Source organism: Acipenser ruthenus, chromosome 8 (genome assembly GCF_902713425.1).
Source record: "Acipenser ruthenus chromosome 8, fAciRut3.2 maternal haplotype, whole genome shotgun sequence".
In the NCBI taxonomy this organism is placed as follows: Eukaryota; Metazoa; Chordata; class Actinopteri; order Acipenseriformes; family Acipenseridae; genus Acipenser; species Acipenser ruthenus.
This window is the reverse complement of record NC_081196.1, coordinates 28,241,969-28,261,623: the sequence shown is the minus strand read 5'-3', so window position 1 is coordinate 28,261,623 and position 19,655 is coordinate 28,241,969. Positions and strand designations below refer to the sequence as shown.

Sequence of the window (19,655 nt, the reverse complement as noted above, 5' to 3'; positions counted from 1 at the left end):
AAACTAGTCGTTTTTTTAAATGTTCAGAGTTTTTTCTACTACTTCATCTGGTAGGCTATAGGCCTACTTTATGTTTCAACTCTACAATGTTACATGTAGCTATTTTAAGAACCACAACATTTAACAACCAAAGTATGCTTTAATTTTAAATGATCCACACAGTGAAGTAACAGTAATATGTTTATTGTAAAGAATTATAAGTTTCATATAAAACAGATATACTCTATTCCCCAGCCAATGGCTCCATTCAGGTCTGACTCTTCTCCAGGAGTAAAATACAGTTGAGTTAAAAAATAAATACATATTTTTTGCAGCATACTGGAGTGCTTCAAGTTTAACCACCAAAAATGACTTATTTTGCTAATGGGCTCCTAAAAATAGCTTGTGGGTAACAAGTAAGAAATAAAAGACCGCATTATATGCAACTGCTAGGAGAAATGGTATTCAGCTCTTTACGAATGCACGTCATAGCTGATCCAACAAGGGCAGCTCTCTCCCCCCTCTCCCCGGGGGGCTTTCCACCCCTGCCTTTAAAAACAAAAGGTCTTCTCCACAGACAAGCCTTTTATACAAATGGGAAAGGCGATACAGGGAGTCCTGCTAGGATAAAGTGACATCTCTCATTCACTCACAATTCTCTACAGCTTTACATACTGATCTTACTTACAAGGGACTTTCAAAGATATGTCCTGTGTGGAAACTTGTTGCCCGTCTACGCATGTACAGTAGGATTGTGTATATTTGTACAGTATGTGTATAAAGCTGTGACAAAAGGCTTGGAACAGTATTCCACACCTCCATGACAGAAACAGTAAGCAGAGGAGCGGAAAGCCAAATGAGAGAAAAAAAACCTTCCCAATGCATGTTCCCTATTATGATGAAAAAAAGGATCAGTCCCTTGCCACAAAGCTTAGACTATTTAAGGGGGGGTGTAACAGGGGGAGACCTGTGCTGACTCTTCTGACGTGTTCATAGTGCTGCAGGGAGAGGGCAGCAGCTCGTCAATATCCGCCTGTCAGTCATGGCAGTGACACGGAGAGGGGGGAGAGTGGGTGTGCGGACTTTCCTTCTCTCTGAGTGGCTGGGAGGTGGGTCTTGGGGGAATTGCTGACCCTATAAGTTTCATTCTGCTGTTCCCTCAGGTCTGCCCACGGAGACGTAAACGGCGTGCGGAAGCGCTGGAGGAAAATCAGCCGGGACGAAAATCCCAGCAAGACAAATAAATAATAAAAGAAAGAAACAAAAGAATTAGCGGTAGCGGGGAAAACTCTTGGGCAGCCCCGATAAAGTGTATAGCAGGCTGAGGGAGCCGCTAGGGTAGGACGGAGACCCGGGCCGTGCGGGTCGCGACGGTTGGGGTGAAGCTGCCGAGCGCAGCACTTTTTATTTTGTAGTTTTGTTTACTGTGTTTTGTTTTCCCTGTTCCTTTCGCCTTTTGATTAGTGTTTTTGTTTAAACCTCTGTACCCTGTACCGCTCTGGTATAGTTGTGGCTCTGTCGCTACCATAGCTGGTACGGCAGGCCACAGACAACAGCGCCCTCTGCGGGCTGAACCAAAATCAGTTTCTAATAAAACTGGGCACCTGTGCGGTGTTTTCAGACTCATTTCTCTGTGTCCTGTGTCAGTGAATTACCCACCACCCTTCCACAGGGGGGAAAAATAAAAATAATAATAAAATAAAAATCACTGAAAAATCTTTAATGTAAATACTGTTTTAACAAGCAGGAGGACAAAACAATTACTAGCAATTAAATGGATCTGAGATTTCCTTTAGCCTGATTGGTCAATATGAGGTCCTTAATCTCTGGTAAAGGACCTTGAATCTTATCTTTCAAACTACGTTTAAATCACTGTTCCAAATCAATCTGCCACAAAATACGTAAATAATCTCTGTTCTAGTACAAAATACGCCCTCTGAAAATTGTCTGTCAATGTAGTCCGTCTGCTCATCTGTTTAAATTTAGTATGAATGAATGAATGAATGAATGAATGAAAATAGACTAGTATTTGCTGTCAACGGCAATACAAAAACCACAATAGCAACTAGTCTCCAGTTTGAATGACAAGTTGAAGAAATCATACTGGATGCAGTCTGACTGCTTTCAGCAACATTACTTCAGCATATCCCAGGAACAACACAGGATGGTGCTCTCTTGGACTCAAAGCCAGGAAGGAGGCTTTGAATACACTTGGTACTGAACAAAAACAACAAGCACTTTTATTCTTTTGCATGTTTTACAAACAGTTCACAAACCATGTTCGCTTTTGTGTATGAGGTACCTGAACTGAAGAACAGCTCCATGTAAGTGGAAGATTTTTATTTTAGTATTGAGGTTTTATTTAGGCTATTGGAAATATCAACAAAGTGACAAAGTGCACCGCTGGGAAAATGAAGCCTGAAGGCTACCAGACCACAGATGGAATTCTGAACAAACCGCATTACTCAAGGAATATTGAGGAAAATGTTTGTATTCTCAGCCATTTATCATACTACAGGTTCTTACTGGACTTTACTCATATAAGCAAATATTTACTATAGGTTCTAACTGCTTAGTCAAACTCGCTCTTACTTATACCTTACTGTATTCTTTATTTTGCTCTTACTTAAATTTGATCTTATTGTACTTTCATAACTGCTCTTACCTGCATTATGATATTCTGTATTGTGATATTTTATAAATGCAATACAATTGGTACAAAATATCACAGTATAAAAGTAAGTTACCCGGGATAAGGGCGTCTGCTAATAAATAAATAAATAAATAAATAAATAAATAATCATCAACAAAAACTAGTGCTGTACAGAACCATTAAAACAAACTTTTTTTTTTTTTTTTTTTTTAAACATATCCATTTTCTAATAGCAGTAGAACACTCATAAGACGGCTTTACCTTCTAGTAAGTCCCTGCTCATTATGTCAAATGTCCTCGCCTTCGTCTGGGAACATTTAACGGCACAAGCCTGCTTCCTCAGGTTCTGTTGCTTTAGTAAGTCACATTCATTGGTTTCCCAAAATTAGGACTTGTTTTATTTGTAACCCTGTATTAACTTAGCTACTCCATATCAGAAGCTACTAGTACTACACTACTGTTGTTTCTTGTGCTGACCCATAACTCCAAAGACTATGTCTGAAAAACAACCAGGGCCCTTTTCACTGGCTGCACAACATAGCGTTTGTTCATGCAGGGTAACATACAGCTGTGGCTAAAAGTTTTGTATCACCTTTTACAATTAACACATTTTGCTTCATAAAGCCGAATGAAACCTGTTGAATAATGTTACATTAACGTACTGAATTACATACCGCTTTGTAGTTTTCCATATTATTGAATATTGTTAAAATATTCATTATATAACAGTTCATTTTTAGATTTCAAAGAAGCGCAAACTATATCCAGTCAGTTTTCTTCATTGTGCACAATTTATTTAGAGGCTGTTTGCCAGGAATACAAACCTGTCGTCCTGCTCTGGATTCAAGGAGGCGTGCTTTTTTGTTTGTTTACATTGAACATAGAGGGGCGTACTTACAAAGCATTTTCAAATCTGATTCGCTGGTAGGATGGGACCAGCAAATCAGATGCTAGTTAACATGAGCAGGAAAAGAGCACTCCCACTGCTTGTCTGGCAGAAATACTGTAAATACCAAGGCAGGGAGTTCGGTGCAGTTTCGTTGATGAAACTTAAATAATGTTATTAACTATGCGCGTTACAAAAATGTAATTCTTGAATCGATTATCCAGTATTTATATCGATGTACATAATGAGGAATGGAATCGATCGAAAAATTGATTTTCGAGTTAAATCGTAGCAGCCCTTGTAGCCATCGCACTGATCAAAATCGGTGAAATTATGAGAGTTTAGATCTGTTTTTCCTTGTTTAATGTTTTATACTGTCAGCTAATAAAAAATAAAAAATAAACATTTTTTAGTCAACCTTTAGGAGTTTCTAGTGGCACAGGTGTGCCTAAATTAAAATTTACGTTCGCACAAGCAAATTTTTTGTCGCATATGCAACCAAATTAGTCGCACTGTAGAGTCCTGTTGTGTTGTTTTGTGTCCGATTTTGTTCCCGAGAATAGTCATTGAGGTGTACTTGCCACTCTGTGTTATTGTTTTCTGTAAAACATTGATATCCTGTCAGTTAAGAAAAGGCTTAATGCAAAAGCTTGTTTTAATGTTGTCTTTATTACGCCGGCCAGAGAACCACGCTTACAACTGCATTGTCATATTTTCTACATTTTCTTTAAATTCTCAAATTAATAAATCGAAACCTGGACAGTACAGAGAGACCCGGGTAGCGTTGGGTAATTTAAAACCCGGGTTTTATGAAGAATACGGTGTAAAATTCTTCAAAGGGAGATACATAGGACCCCCAGTAGTTTGTAGTCTTTACCCTGGAATGTAAGGTAAGCATTAATGGCTGGTTATGGCTACCACTGTACGATACGAGGGTCACAACATAGTAAATTAAGCCTGACCAGTGTAGACACAATGTGACTTTTACCAAGAGCTTGGGAGGAGTGAAAAATCCAGTGAGGCCTGTGGCAATGTGCCCCGCCCCTGTGTGCATTTGTGTGTTATGTGTTGTATGTTGCGTGTGTGTGTTAATGTTGGTGTATAGATTGGTACACGGGATATAAACGGGTCTGTGTTTCACGTGTATTTAAAAAGTGTAGATTTGTATTTAGGCACGAGGAGGGCACAAATCACTTCACGTGCTGATTAAAAGTAATATATGAGCACGGGGTTGCACAGAATTAATTCACGTGCTGGGATTCAAGTGAATAATTAATTAGTAATTGAATCCCAGCACAACAGTATATATAGAGGCACATTTTCATTCAGTCGGGGTTGGGTGTTCGAGAGTGGAGAACGGGAGAGAGAGAAGGAGAAAGAAAAGCGAAATAAAAACGTAAATAGTGTTTGTTCTCACCGTGTTTGTTTATCTCCGTGCACCGTTTGTTAAGTGTTAGTTCGTTTTGTCTGTCTATTTATTTTGGCTTAAAGTGCCGTGTCCTGTTTTGTCTGTTCAAACCTTTTATTTTCTGTTCTGTTATTAAATGCTGAGCGAAAGCATTCGCTCAGCTTCACCAAACCCCAAATCTCTGTGTGTTTATTTCCTGGCTCTGGTCTGACGCCACCCACTCCGGCCGTCTTTGTGACAGGCCACACTGTACATTTGAAACATGGCAGCACAGGTCGAATTTTGCTGTTGCTTTCCATAATTAAGTTAACTGTTATGATGAACAATGACCTGTCTTCACTCAGCTCTCCAGTTCGCTTCCGGTGCGCTGGACACATTAACCTTTTATCCAGAGTGATTTAAGAGTTGAGGTGAGGCCATACATACTAACAATTATTATTCTTGGATAGTAAACAAATGAATTGGCACATACGAAGATTTACCATTTGGAATTACAGCAGGTTACTTCACCCCATTTGTTTATTTAATATTGAAGGCACCACTTCCCTTGCTAATGTGGAGACTTAATACCTCTGACTGACAGAAAGGGCAGTCATTGCCAGAAATGATATGCAGACACAGCAAACACGAAAAGAATTGCAGCACGGATGAGGCAATAGAACAATAAAGATAAGTTCACACTGGAAGTTGTATAGCAGTTTACAGGTACTCAGCATTTGCCTTCAAAAGTCACTCGCACTCTGTCAAATGGTCTTGTACAATTATATTGGCTAACAAAAATAAACATATTCTTGAGGGTATCAAATTGTCTTCAAGTCAATCTTAGACACTGCCATGTGTGCCCTCAATAATCAAACGTTAATTTTTGTGCTTGTGAAAGGGACTGGATTGACAGTATACAGACATTTGTAAGTGAGATCATAGTTGGTTTGCATCTACAGTAATACACAGATTGCTAGGTTTGCTGGTAGATCTATACAGGCACCTTTGCAAATCAACCTCTAGTGAAAGATGATCTGAAATGTGTTGGTTTCCACACAGCTTTTTGTAGTTGTGTGATCCCACTGAAGTGCACTGAAACTGTTGTGTTGCTTAAGTAGTATCTCTGTCTTTTCTCCTCCGCTGCTCCCCTAACCTCATCCCTCTGCCCCCCCCCACCCCCCCGCACTCTCTCTGGTGCCCTCTGGAACTGTCACTCCTCTGCTAACAAAGCTGATTTCATCTCTTCCTTTGCCTCCCACCTCTCTCTCGATTTCCTTGCTCTCACTGAAACCTGTCTCTCCTGTTAACACTAACTCCTGCTGCCCTGTCCTCTCTACATCCTGTCCCATACTCCACGTCTCACAGGACGGGGAGGTGGGACTGGTCTCCTCTCTCCTTCCTTACTCTTTTCTGTCCCTTCCGACCTCGCCTCACTCTGTGAACACCTTTGAATGTCACGCTGTCCAACTAACCTCTCCTTGTCAACTTCTGCTAATTGTACTGTACCGTCCCCCTGGACTTCTCGCTCACTTTCTCGATGAACTCGACTATCTCCTCTCTTCCCTCCCCTCTCTGTCTACCCCAACTGTCCTGTTGGGTGATTTCAATATCCATCTCTCCAACCCCACCCACTCTGCTGGATTCCTTTCTCTCCTTCACTCCTTCAACTTCTCTCTCTCCATCCCCTCCTACCCACAAAGCTGGCCTCCTACCCACAAAGCTGGCAAAGCTCTGTCTCTCCCTACTCCACCTACCCCCACTGTCACCTCCTGCCATAACCTCTGCTCTCCCTCCCCCTGTCCTTGCCTCCACCGTTCTCTCTCTCACCTCCCTCCTATCGACTCCTTCTCCCAACTCTCTATAGACTCCACCCTCGACTCCCTCTGTCCCCTCACCTTCCAAGCTGCCCTCCCCTCCCCAACCCTGGCTCTCCTCTGTGCTCTGAGCGGCAAGAACATAAAACTGCACTCTGCTGAAAAGAAATGGAAGAGAACCAAACTCCCTGCTGCCCTAGACCTCTACCGCTCCCTCCTCTCCTCTGCCAAACACTCCTATTTCCAATCTATTATCCGCTCCTCCACCAACAACCCCCGAAAACTATTCTCTACCTTCTCCTCCCTCCTGCTCTGGCCTGGTTCTCCTCCTACCTCTCTGACCGCACCTACCAGGTAACCTGGCGCGGCTCAACCTCCACACCTCACCCTCTCTCAACAGGAGTCCCCCAAGGATCAGTCCATCTTGGGTCCTCTCCTGTTCTCTCTCTACATCCGCTCTCTGGACCCCCTCATCACATCCTATGGTTTCTCATACCATTTCTATGCTGATGATGCTCAGATCTTCCTCTCCTTCACCCCCCCACCTCCTCCCACTTCCCCTGACCCCACCATCCCCTCTGGTACCTCTACCTGTCCGTCTGTTTATCTCCTCCTGGATGCACTCGCATCACCTCAAACTCAACCTCTCAAAATCTGACCTCATTTTCCCCCCCTCCTCTGATCTCTCTATCTCCATTCTTCTGGAATCTACCACGCTCTCTCCCTCCTCCTCAGCCAAGAACCTCAGAGTAACCCTGGATCCCTGCCTCTCGTATTCCCAGCACATCTCCACTCTAGCACGCACCTGCCGTTTCTTCCTGAGCAACATAAGAAGAATCCTTCCTCACCAACCACTCCACGCAACTCCTCGTCCAGGCCCTGGTACTCTCCCGCCTAGACTAATGCAACTCCCTCCTGGTCGGTCTCCCTGTGTCTGCTCCAGCTCATCCAGAACTCCGCTGCTCGCCTGGTGTTTTCTCTGCCTCACTTCTCCCACGCTACTCCACTGGCTCCCGTTCATCGCTCACATCCAGTTCAAGACTCTTGTACTTGCTTACCAATACCTTGACCAGACTGCACCCAGTTACCTCCACACCCTCATCTTTCCCTACACCCCCACCTGAACTCTCCACCCTCGCCCCGCAGTGGTGGAACGACCTTTCTACGGATGTCAGGATTGCCCAGTTCCTGACCACCTTCCAGCACCTCCTCAAGACACACCTCTTCAGACAACACCTGTAAAACTCAACTCTCCCTCTGGACAATATAGCACTCTGCCCTTAATGCACTTTAACTTGCACTTATCTGCTCCCTATTTTACTGTATTTAATCCTGCACTTAACACAATCTGTAGTACTTTGTATTTCACCTGCACTCATATTTGCTCTTATAAAGACTGAAGTCATTGGATTTTGTATCTTGCACTTAATTGTACTGTAATTATTGATATGTATTTTTGTATACTACTGTAAGTCACCCTGGGTAAGGGTGACTGCTAAAAAATACATAATAATGAGTCAGCTCCATCACATTCCTTGTTAAAAGATGACTGAAAGGAAGCTGATTTTAATGTGTCGGTTTGAATTTGCCTACATACAAACCAGCACTTGGACCATCAATGGCGTTTTATTACATGACTGCTTGACTACACATTGATCCTAAACATTGAAAAAATCACAGGTGTATGCACACTGAATATCCAATCAAGCTTTACAGTGTTATTTCTGCATGCAGATTTATGTTAATATCATAAATAATCATGAACATTTGGAAAAGAAGCACAATGCATGCACAGAAATTCCAGCAGGTTATATTACCAGATCATTCAGCACATAGCTTTCAAAGTGGTGACAGGGCTAAATTTAGTATAGCCGAGACCTTCACACAGTTAGTTATCTTTGACCATTCATACCAGTCAGTATACTGTATATTTTAGGAAACTACCATTGCTGTCATGGAATGATGCATTATGGAAGCTGCAAAATGTGATAGGTCCTCTGTGACACACTTCAAAAAAAAAAAAAAAATCTATATTACATTTCCCCAGTTTATTATATTAAATAGCAAACTCAATTTTTCTGTGTTGTGTTACATACTATGGATCAGGCTGAGATTTGCAAGTTCATAGCCTGACTTTCTTGAATGAGGTAATCAAAGGCCATTGGGCTGCTAGTATTGCACAGAACACTGAATTTAGTCAAATACTTAAGCCCAAGACAGACAGGCACGGCACGGCACCGCTGGGCATTTTCAGTGCGATACCGCTAGTCTGCACCCAGACACACAGGAGCGGTACGCACTATGCAGTATAGTAGTTGTCAGTTCCACACAGTAGGCTATATAAATGTACATATATGGCCAAAGGTTTTGCATCACCTAGCAGAATATTAGGATGCAGACATAATTAAAAAAAAATAAAAAAATAAATAAAAATATAAACATAATTTCGATATTTTATTTAACATCATTCAATCTAAGAAACTACAAAATGGTATCTCAAAAGTCAACCAGACGCTACAATAGTAGTATAGTATTTCATGTTAGATTTCGAAATGTCACATTCTTCAGTTTTTGGAAAACTGCAAGGCGATACGTAATTTCATTATGTCAACATAACATTATTAATTCTACAGGGCGTGACGCAAAACTTTTGGCCAAGCTGTAATGCCCCCCATATAATCTACTAAATAAAAACACTGGCTTGTTTTTCAACTTTGTTTTTCTGTCATCTATATGCAGATATATGAAATGAGCGATCTGAGCTTAGCAAAGAAACATACAATACTTTGACAGTAAGTAGCCTACTGCTAAAGTGTTATCAAATATATCCTCTTACAGCTAGTTATTTAGTAAAAATAGAAGTGAACTACAGAAATAATAAAGGCAGGAAGGATGCTTATCAGAGGCGGTGTATAAAATACTGACTTGCCTGTCCTTTTATGAAATATGGGAGGGATCAAACACTTCAGGGTGCTTGGACACCTCCGTAGACAACAGTTTAGTTCATGAATTTTCCTGGCAAGCACGTGTTGTCAGCTGTGATTGGTTAATCCACCAAATCGCTCTGGATTCGATTTGAGCGTTACCATGGGACTAGCGGTATCGTCCCGCACTGATCTGTCTAAAACCACATGAAAGCAATGCCAGCGATACAGGCAGCAAAATGCCTTGTGCTCTGTGCCTGCCTGTCTGTCCCGGGCTTCAGTCAGAGACAGCTTCATAGAAAATTCCTGGTGTGTGTTGCGTTTAGGGCTGGAAAGATTAACAATTGCACATTAAGTTTATAGCATTCTCTACAATGTACTAATCATAATTAAAATGTTTTTATGTATTAATATTGCCTTTGTAACTTGATCTACAAACCAATAGCCACAGGCTGCAGCCAACAGCAGGTGTGTCTCTGCTATATTCTGTGCTAGAACCCTGGTTGCTGATTTGCTGTTAATGACTAGACAATAAGTTATGGAGAGATGTTTATTTTCTATATTTCTATATAACATTTAATTTGTATAATCTGTGTGTTTGTATTATTGGAATTTATATGTAACATGTACTCTGTATAATGTTTAAGACTCTTGCTAGAGTGCGGTTCTGTTTCTTGAAGAATGTTTTTACATTTGGGTGAAGGGAATTCGAAGTCTGTGTAACCTATAGAGACCATAAAAGGGGTACAGGCTGGAGAAGGTAATCACACCCAAAAAGCAGCATCACAAACAGAGAGTATATAAACCACAACAAGGGGTCAGGCCAGTGCACTCCTGTAATACACACACCATCTACCTTGGCACGGGGCGCCCAGAACTGGTCATTATTGCTGTTGTTTTGTATTAGACTATCAACATATAAATTAATATGTTTATCAGTTATTGCAATTTTATATAAAAATCGGTCCTAGAATGACGATTGATTTCCATTACACGAGAGTAGATGTTAAAACTTCATGCTGATTTGAACTCGGCTCTCGCCAAGATAAGCACCAACTAAGACGTAGCTTTACAGTAAACTAATGTGATCCATATGTGTCATCCATTTACGTTTCCTTCCATATGATGATGTAGATATCCTTCTGTCTGGTGTTAATGGCTGAAGTGTAATGCTGGCTCCAGGGATCAGCTTATTTTGCCTCCCTGGCGCATCAGCACACACAACGGCTGCAATGCTGGCTCCGGGGATCAACCACAGTGCGGCCTCCCCAGCGCATCAGCATGACAACTGTCTGGATTGAGCTAAGTAGGGTACATCTCTGGGGTTTTCAAGTGGGCACCTTCCATCCTCAGTGTTTCGTCGACTAGCCCACGACACCTAAAGAGGGCTCGACGGTGATTCTGGCGTCCCAGCATCACCCCTCTCCGTCCCCCACTCAACTCAGCCCAGCTTACTTACCTGTACATCAGCGTTTCTTTCTTACTATTGTGGTTGAGATCCCCAGCCAGAATCTTTCCGTCTCAACCACAGCCAGTTGCTGCTCCTCTCTGCTGCTTCAGATAAGTTCTTCACTGTGCGACGCAACTCTTGGCCACTGAATCCGACGTCTCTGAGAAACCGGGTTGTAGAGTGTGCCACAAATCCTCGACAACCCACTTCCACTGGGTAAACCCGGACTCTCCATTCTCGCTGTTCCGCTTCAGTGGCTAGTTGAGCATACCGCAGTTTCTTCCTCTCATACGCCTCATCTACAGCATCCTCCCATGGCACTGTTAACTCTACCAGGTGAACAAGGCGTGCTGATCCAGACCACAAGACAATATCTGGTCGAAGGTTAGTGGTGGCAATCTCAGGTGGAAAAATAAGCCGTTGACCAACATCTGCCAGCATTTTCCAGTCTCTAGCAGCTTCCAGTTGTCCTGGGCGAGGATTGGTTTTAACACCTTTTCTTGGTGGTTGCTCTCCTGGGCGGAGGAATGTTGTCTTTTGTGTGTAATGTTTTGATGGAACAGGTGGCAACTTATTGGTCATTGTTGGTAAGATAAGGACTGAACCTTACACTGAGTAATAATGGTCTGTTTCTATTGATTGATATAATGTTACAACTGTAATCTAACATGTCGTGGGAGAATATAATTTGATGAATGTTGAATTACTGTTTACCATATGTGTTACATAAAGAAAATAAACGTATATCAATATGGAATAATTAAAAGAAAATAAGAAATAGTTACCATATAAATAAAAATCCAACAAAGTGGACACTGTCAGAGAACTTTTAGATGTATAAATATCAGTGTCCAATAATCACTAGGCATGTGGGCTGGGTTGCACCAGCTATGCGTAAGTTTGTCCGTAAGTTAACACGTAAAGACTTCACTAAGTGCTTAGTAGTTACTAGTTAGTTGATAATCAAGTGCTGTCCTATTTTTGGTTGCACCACACATACTTAAGGCAGAACTTAGCTAGTTTGTTAGTAAGAGCACAGACTCCAAGTCAATCATGTGTTTCCTTCACAGTAACCAAGCAGCACTGAATGTTGGAGCATGGATCCTGCTGATCAAAACAACTCCAACGTAATAAACATGAACAAATTTAGTTATTAAAATTAAATCAGTGCATCGAGTCAGGATACCGGCACTGCAGACTTTTCCCGTTCACACAGATAACACTGTAATGAAGAGCTTACCTCTCCACTCAGTGTTGTATCTTATTTTATTATTATCATTATTATTATTATCATTATTATTGAATAAAATATTTACATATAATGTCTATATTTTCCAAATGTATTACATTTTCAATGGAAACTGTTTAGAATACTGCCTAATCTAAAGCTAATGAATATACCGGTACCTACATTACAATATATATTTGTTTATTCTAACAAGCTGTACATTTCAGTAAATTAAATTTCATCCGCATTACACCTATTATACGAAGCTTATAGAAATACCGGTCTGAGTCTGTGTTGTTACTTGCAGAAATTGTTTATGTGGTATTTGTTGAGAAAAGGGACCATTAACCACTTTCTTAATGGATAACCTGAATCTCCGAGTAATTTCCCTTTAAATCGACATACTTCAAATTCATCCCACAGATTTGAATGATTCAGAACAAAGCTGCCATGTTTGGATCCGAGCCACTTTATAACAATTTGTGATTAACAAATCTGCATCTCAAACAATGTGCGTAGTCAAAGAATGGAAACCCTTTCCATTTATGTATTCTGCTTCATGCACTGAAGGTGTTTTTATTTTTATATGCGCCCCATCTATGCAGCCAACAACATCAGGAAAACCAGCGATCTGAAAAAACTGCTAACGAGTTTCGACCAATCTTTTGGTATCAGTGTGGAAGTATACATGCTTCTGCAACAGTTTACACACAGAGAATGCAACGAAACAGACCATTCTGCACATTGTTGATTTATGCACCTGTATCGAGTTGCCTACCAGATTTTGAAAACATCCGGTAGCGAAATACCTAAAGCAAGGAAAATCTGGAGAGATGGAGGACGTGCTCCATTTCTGGAAGATGAGTGTTTTATGTTACTTTCGAGTTCATCAGTGATCTTCAAAATATGCTCACATCTAAATCTAAAATGGGCATAGTAATGTGTAAAACCACAGTTAGTAAAGACTTACGCTATAATTAAGCTAAGTAAGAACTTACGCATAGCTGGTGCAACCCAGCCCTGGTCACTGGTAGTGAATCAGCTGCCAGTGTCGCACAGGTGAAGATTGTGCAAAAGGCAATATAAAAGAATCACAGACACAGATTTAATAGGAGTGGTTTAATTCTGACGGCAGTAACACTACATAGGGCCGCTGCTCAGTAAGAACCTAAAAACATGCAGGCAGTTTACCTCCATTGCATAATTACCATGAAAAAGTACATTGTATTGTAACCTATTTAACAGAAAAACAACTCTATTCAGAGTTAAAGGTAGGGTAAGAATAAACAAATACATTTCTTTAAAAATTGTCTTACCGGTTTTGGCATTTTCCAATGGTCTCCACAGTTTGCTAAAACAGGAAAAAAAAAGAAAAAAAAAGGAAAAGGTGTCCTTCCCCCTGCACAAACTCCTGTAGCCTTTAATCTGCAAAAATACAAATAGAACAAGGGTTTAAGAACAATGCAGGACAAAGCAAAGGTAAAGTAATGTGTTCCTTGTAACCCTATATTTGAAACTACAGCTACTGTAACATGTTTATCAAAATACTGGAGCCAGGTATGAACCTGCAATACATAATAATCATCAAGGCTTAAGATAAGTAGTGTTCTGATGCCTACTGCAGAAACACAAGAAACAAAAAGTTAAAAGTAAATAAAGAAGAAAAAGTTTTGTTCATTACAATTACCCCAGAAGTCAACATTAGTTATCCAACAAAGCATGCGCACACTTTTATTGACTGCTAAAATATGTTGGAGTATTTTAAATAGGAAACTGTGGCAAAGCGGCTGCTGAGTGAGAACAGGTGCAGAGGTGATGCAGTGCAGAATAATCAGACAGAAACTGGAATCCGTTGGAAAAGGGGTCTTTTATTTTTTTAATCCCGATCTGGCGACCAAACAATAACCTCCGGCAATACACACCAATGTGTCATGCATGGAGGTAACAATAATAATGGGTTGCAGTCCAAACAATAAATACACGTTATCTGCCTGTGGCAAAGTGGTGAGTGAATACAGGTGCGTGCAGTGCAGAGTGTATACAAAACAGACAGACAATGATTTCCAGGTGCAAGGGTGTTTATTGATTTATTGAACAATTTCCAGAGCCTTATGGTGAACACCTGTAAATAATAATGATGGAGTGATACAGCGGCGTGTAACACTCTGTTTGTAAATCCCCGGGTTTGACCCGCAACCAAAAGTTCAGTTTTACACACCATCACTAAACACAAAACACAGTTCCTAGTGATAGTGAATAAGTGCAAGTGGTGTATTACAGTTCTCTGTGAAATGCAGGGGTGAAAGTGATGTCCAGGTTTATGATGGCTTTCGCTACAGCTCCGGATCACTGGTAGTCTATTAAAAAACAGACAACAGTTAAACTCACAGTTCACGAAACTGCAACACAAGAATCATTGGATCTATGTCACACTGCCCCACATTAATACTGGACACTGTCACCAGTCCGGGTGCGTGCAGTAGTGCTCGTGATGGGTGATAACAATTTATTAAAGTGACTGTGGTGTAGTGTTGTTCCGGGTTAGTGCTGGCCCAAGGCGAAAACTCTGGACATGTGTTAGCCATCTGGTGATTCACAAACAAAGACAATTACTAACAATGACAAACAAACAAAAATACTTTTTTAGTTTTCTCTGGGTCTCCAAAAACCAAGCGAAGGAGTAGATTGCGATTCTCCGTCCCCTTTTGTGCTATCACGCATGACCCCTTGTAAACAAGTGCAGCTGTCTCTACAATCTGCAGCTGTATGTTGTTTACATTCCGGGTCAATACGTTCCTGCAACGGAGTCTTGCCTTCTTCCAGACTGTCCGACATTTTTCACATTGTATTTGGTCAGATTTCTTTGTGGGTTGTAGTAGTATATAGAGGGAGTCTGAGAGAAAAAATGACACCAAAAGCTTTCTTTCATTTGTTTGGTGTGCAAGGTAATCAAACATGCAATCTTCTGGTGTGAAAAAGTTATTGCCCCCCCTAGTTAACTCAACCCAATTAACCCTTTGCGGTCCATTTATTAATTGCGAGTCAGGCACGCAAGGTCTAATTAATTTTCACACGCGCAGTTAATTTTAGACGCGCGGTTTAAAAGTTTTTTTTTTCACAGTCAAACGGGTTTAAATGGCCCTGCATATCAACAAAGCACTCACTAGGCATCTCCAGCCCCGCCCCACCCTTTCGTTTGCTATAGTGTTCACCTATGTAAGAAATAAATAATAATAATAGTCGTACATACCGATCGATCATCTCCGGATCACTCGTTTTATCACCAAACTCCTCAATAATGCGATCCAAGTCATTATTTTAGTACTATAAATCTCAAAAAAGCTCTGCAAATGTCTGTGTTTTCTGTGCGCTGATTCAGTCAGCCAACTTGTTTACGTCAGACCGCCCCCGTTATCTGATACCTGATACCATTTATGACTAATCATGAGATACGCCTTTTCCCCCCCCCCCCCCCCGACTTGTCTCGGCTCCTGTCGCTCCCACTCGGCAACTGAATGGTTTTCTCGGCTTTTTCCGGCGAAAAAAACGACTAGACACCCGTTTATTGCGTTGCTATAATGATGTCAGACCCAGTTCGACAAAGGACCTGTGAGGAATAATTGTAATGTCGGACCCAGTCCGACAATGGACCGCAAAGGGTTAAAGGGATAATTAGGGTCAGCTGTTTGAGTACTTTGGTTAACAACCAGGCCTGATTTGGGCCAGCCCTGCCCAATATAAATCTGACTAACTTTGGCCCTTACCATCAGAGTGAAGTTGTCAGTACACAGGTTCTTGAGGCACATCAAGCCACGAACAAAACAAATTCCTGAAGACCTCCGGAAAATAGTTGTTGATGCCTATCAGTCTGGAAAGGGTTGCAAAGCCATTTCTAAGGCTCTGGGGCTCCACTGAACCAGAGTCAGTGCCATATTGTCCAAATGGAGAAAGTTTGGGACAGTAGTGAATCTTCCCAGGAGTCCTGCCAAAATCTCTCCAAGAGCAAGGCGTAAAATCGTCCAGGAAGTCACAAAGATCCCTAGAACAACGTCCAGGGATCTGCAGGCCTCTCTTGCCTTGGCTAAGGTCAGTGTTCATGACTCCACCATCAGAAAGACACTGGGCAAAAATGGGATTCATGGCAGAGTAGCAAGGCAGAAACCACTGCTCACTAAGAAGAACATGAATGCTCGTCTCAAGTTTGCCAAAAAGCACCTGGATGATCCTCAAGAGTTCTGGAACAATGTTCTATGGACAGATGTGTCAAAAGTGGAACTTTTTGGCCAACATGGGCCCTGTTATGTCTGGTGAAAACCAAACACTGCATTCCACAGTAAGAACCTCATACCAACGGTCAAGCATGGTGGTGGTAGTGTCATGGTTTGGGGTTGCTTTGCTTCATCAGGACCTGGACGCCTTGCCATCAATGAATTCTGCACTGTTGCAAAACTCTGTGTGTTGGGCTCAAGTGATTAACTTGGTAGTTGAAGTCTGGGCACACCGCCCCAGTGATGTCACGGAAGGTGTAGCAACCCTTGTTTCAATGATGAAATCTATCTTCAAGAAACCCTTCAGGAAGAGGCAGTTTGTGAGATTTCTTGCAGACCATGGGGCAGAATTACCCACAGTAACCAGTCTGCGTTGTTGCAGATGAAACTACAGATGGGAGAGATAAAGTGTCCTGAACATTATAGTTAATTTGTAATTTTATGAAAATTGTATATTTTTGTAATAATGCCCCTCGTTTTCAACTAGTCTGTATATTGTAATCCCAGCAATAAGCTGTTTTTTTTCAAAATACCTTTATTTGTTGACTGACCTACAGTACATTGTTACTAGTGATCTGCTTTAAGAAAGATTTTCCCTGAAAACTACAGTATCTCAGGGACTTAAAAAAATGAATTCAATAGATTTAATGTAAAAATGTTATTTATGTTCAAATTACGTTGTTAATTCTTAATAAATTGGTAAAAACTGAATTGGTAATATTGAAAAACAAAATTTGCCATTCTGAAGAATGGAAACTCAGGAGCCCTACACACTGTCACATCCTTTGGATTTGGCTGCCTTTTGGAAAAGCCTGAGCAACCGCGTGCCACTGCTTTTTCCAATTGCTTGGAAATACATTTGGTTGGTCCCTTCTAGTGTAGACACAGAGAGAACCTTCAGTCAGTACAAGAACTTAGTCACTAACAAGTGTGAAAGTCTCAGTGATAAATCAACCAAACAACTTGCTATTCTTCATTGTAATGGAGATGTGGAGGCTACAGCATCTTCATAATTTCTTAACTAAACCAGTGTTCCCAATCCTGTGCTTTGGTTTTTGTTCCAACTCAGCATTCAATTACTTAATTGAACCCTCAATTGAACAAACAATTTGCTTCATTGGATTTTTTAAATAGCTTGCTCATAGTAATTCAGACATTTCAAGTTACTTATATTGGAAACCACAGAACTAAGCTATGGAGTACTGCAATTAGTATTACACTGCAAGTTACATGTTATATTTCCCTTTTTTGGATATTATAATGCCAGTTACTTTAAAAGTTAAGCCAAATTAAAATGTTGAGCCATGTTGTGAACTTAACTATAGTACAGTTATACTGGAGTCCTGTCAACTGGTATAACACTACTGGGCATTTCCTTTTCCCTTGTCATGCCAGTAAAAAGCTACATTGATGTTTACAATCATTCACTTAGTGGAATAGTGTTATATTATAATGCCAGCAATAAACTGTTTTTTCAAAACCTTTATTTGTTGACTGATACAGTACATTGTTACAAGTGGACTTCTTTAAGGCTTAGAGCAACACAAGTTATTTAAAAAAAACACAACTGTAACTGTAGAAATGCTATTTAACTTGGTAAAAATGGAACTGGTCATTTTGAAAAATAGAATTGGTCCCTTTGAAAAACGGAATTTGCCATTTCCCAAAATGGAAAATAAGTAGCCTTATAGCTATAGGTTAGTCCCCACTATCGGTCTAACATGTTCCAATCAGTTAAACCAATTACCGGGATCATGTGTTTGGTACGTTGCAATCAGGAATAAGTTAGTACAGATTTGCAAGATGTTCTTGTCCTCATTTGAAGTGACTAAATCACTGGTACGCTGCAATTGACCCCTTGGGTTTAAAACAGTCCTGGGACATTCTGTTTACACAACATTGTGTGCTACATATACAGTAGCACTTTTACATTTTTATCCAGAGATGAATGTGTGTTTAAATAATCAATCATTTAGCTGCCTGGGTGTCGTGTTACAACTTAATACAACTCTTATTTAACTTTTAATTACATAACTTTCAATTACATGCACATACATACTGGTTGCAAATACACAAGAAGCGCATTCATTGACTGAGACACAAAACAAATAGATTTATAATGGTAATACGGAAGAGGCTATAGGAAAAAAATATACAGGACACCAAAAGACGAGTTTGGTGGATCCTGTGCCTTAATTACGAGTATGTCAAAGAAATCCTCCAAACTACAGCTGAAAATTATGCAGGAACCCCACAGAGGCCAACACAATAGAACACTGTGCTACTGAAGATGTGGTTTCTGCAAGCATCACAGATGCAGAATCAGCCGGGTCAAGCAAAAGACAAGGCTATAAATAAAGCAAACACTAAACAGCTGAGTTATTTTATAAACTTTTCAATGACAATCACAATGTTGCTTATGTTATTGTTTTACTGAAAGTGATTACCTACAGAACCACATACAACCATTCTGTATAAGAAGCACACAAAAAAAAATATTCCATCTATTTTTTTAGTGTTTTGAGCATATTCGTTACTAGAAAAGGGGAGTTTTGAAAATGAGTATTCTAAAACTAGAGCTAAATCAGAACCACAGCACCAGAAGAGCACTCCCATAACAGAATTCCTTTGGTCAAACCCAACACTGGAACACATGACAATCTTTTCATATGATTTATAAAATGTATTGTAATGTTCTAGGGTTGTGTTTGAAGGTTCAAAGGTTAGTTCGCTAGCTAGGTAGTTCTAAACTTTCAAAGGTTCATCAAACAGAATTCAGGCATTGTATGTTATTTTTATTTATTTATCAATATAACGGTTTCTGTTAACAAATACAATGTGTGCATAATATAAATCAGCAGTAAAAAATAATGTAATTGTATGTAAAAATAATCCGATATCTTGTAACAATTGTAAGTCGCCCTGGATAAGGGCGTCTGCTAAAAAATAAATAATAATAAATAAGATGCGTCTGGTTTCCAGCCTTAAGTCAATTTGTCAATGAAAACACAAATCTGCAATTCAGATCTGGAGGCAGGGCGCAGAGCGAGCGCTCTGGCATTA

At 40.6% G+C, this 19,655-nt stretch overlaps 1 protein-coding gene across 1 annotated transcript in view; it reads right to left on the bottom strand.

Annotated features, from left to right (window-relative positions):
- The window catches only part of LOC117407280 (radixin-like), a 95,321-nt gene that overhangs the window by 62,780 nt on the left and 12,886 nt on the right, over positions 1–19,655 (bottom strand). The window contains exon 2 of the mRNA XM_034012099.3: positions 13,641–13,749. Coding sequence (XP_033867990.3) covers positions 13,641–13,652 — 12 coding nt within the window. The 5' untranslated portion in view covers positions 13,653–13,749. The remainder of the gene's footprint in view (positions 1–13,640; positions 13,750–19,655) is intronic.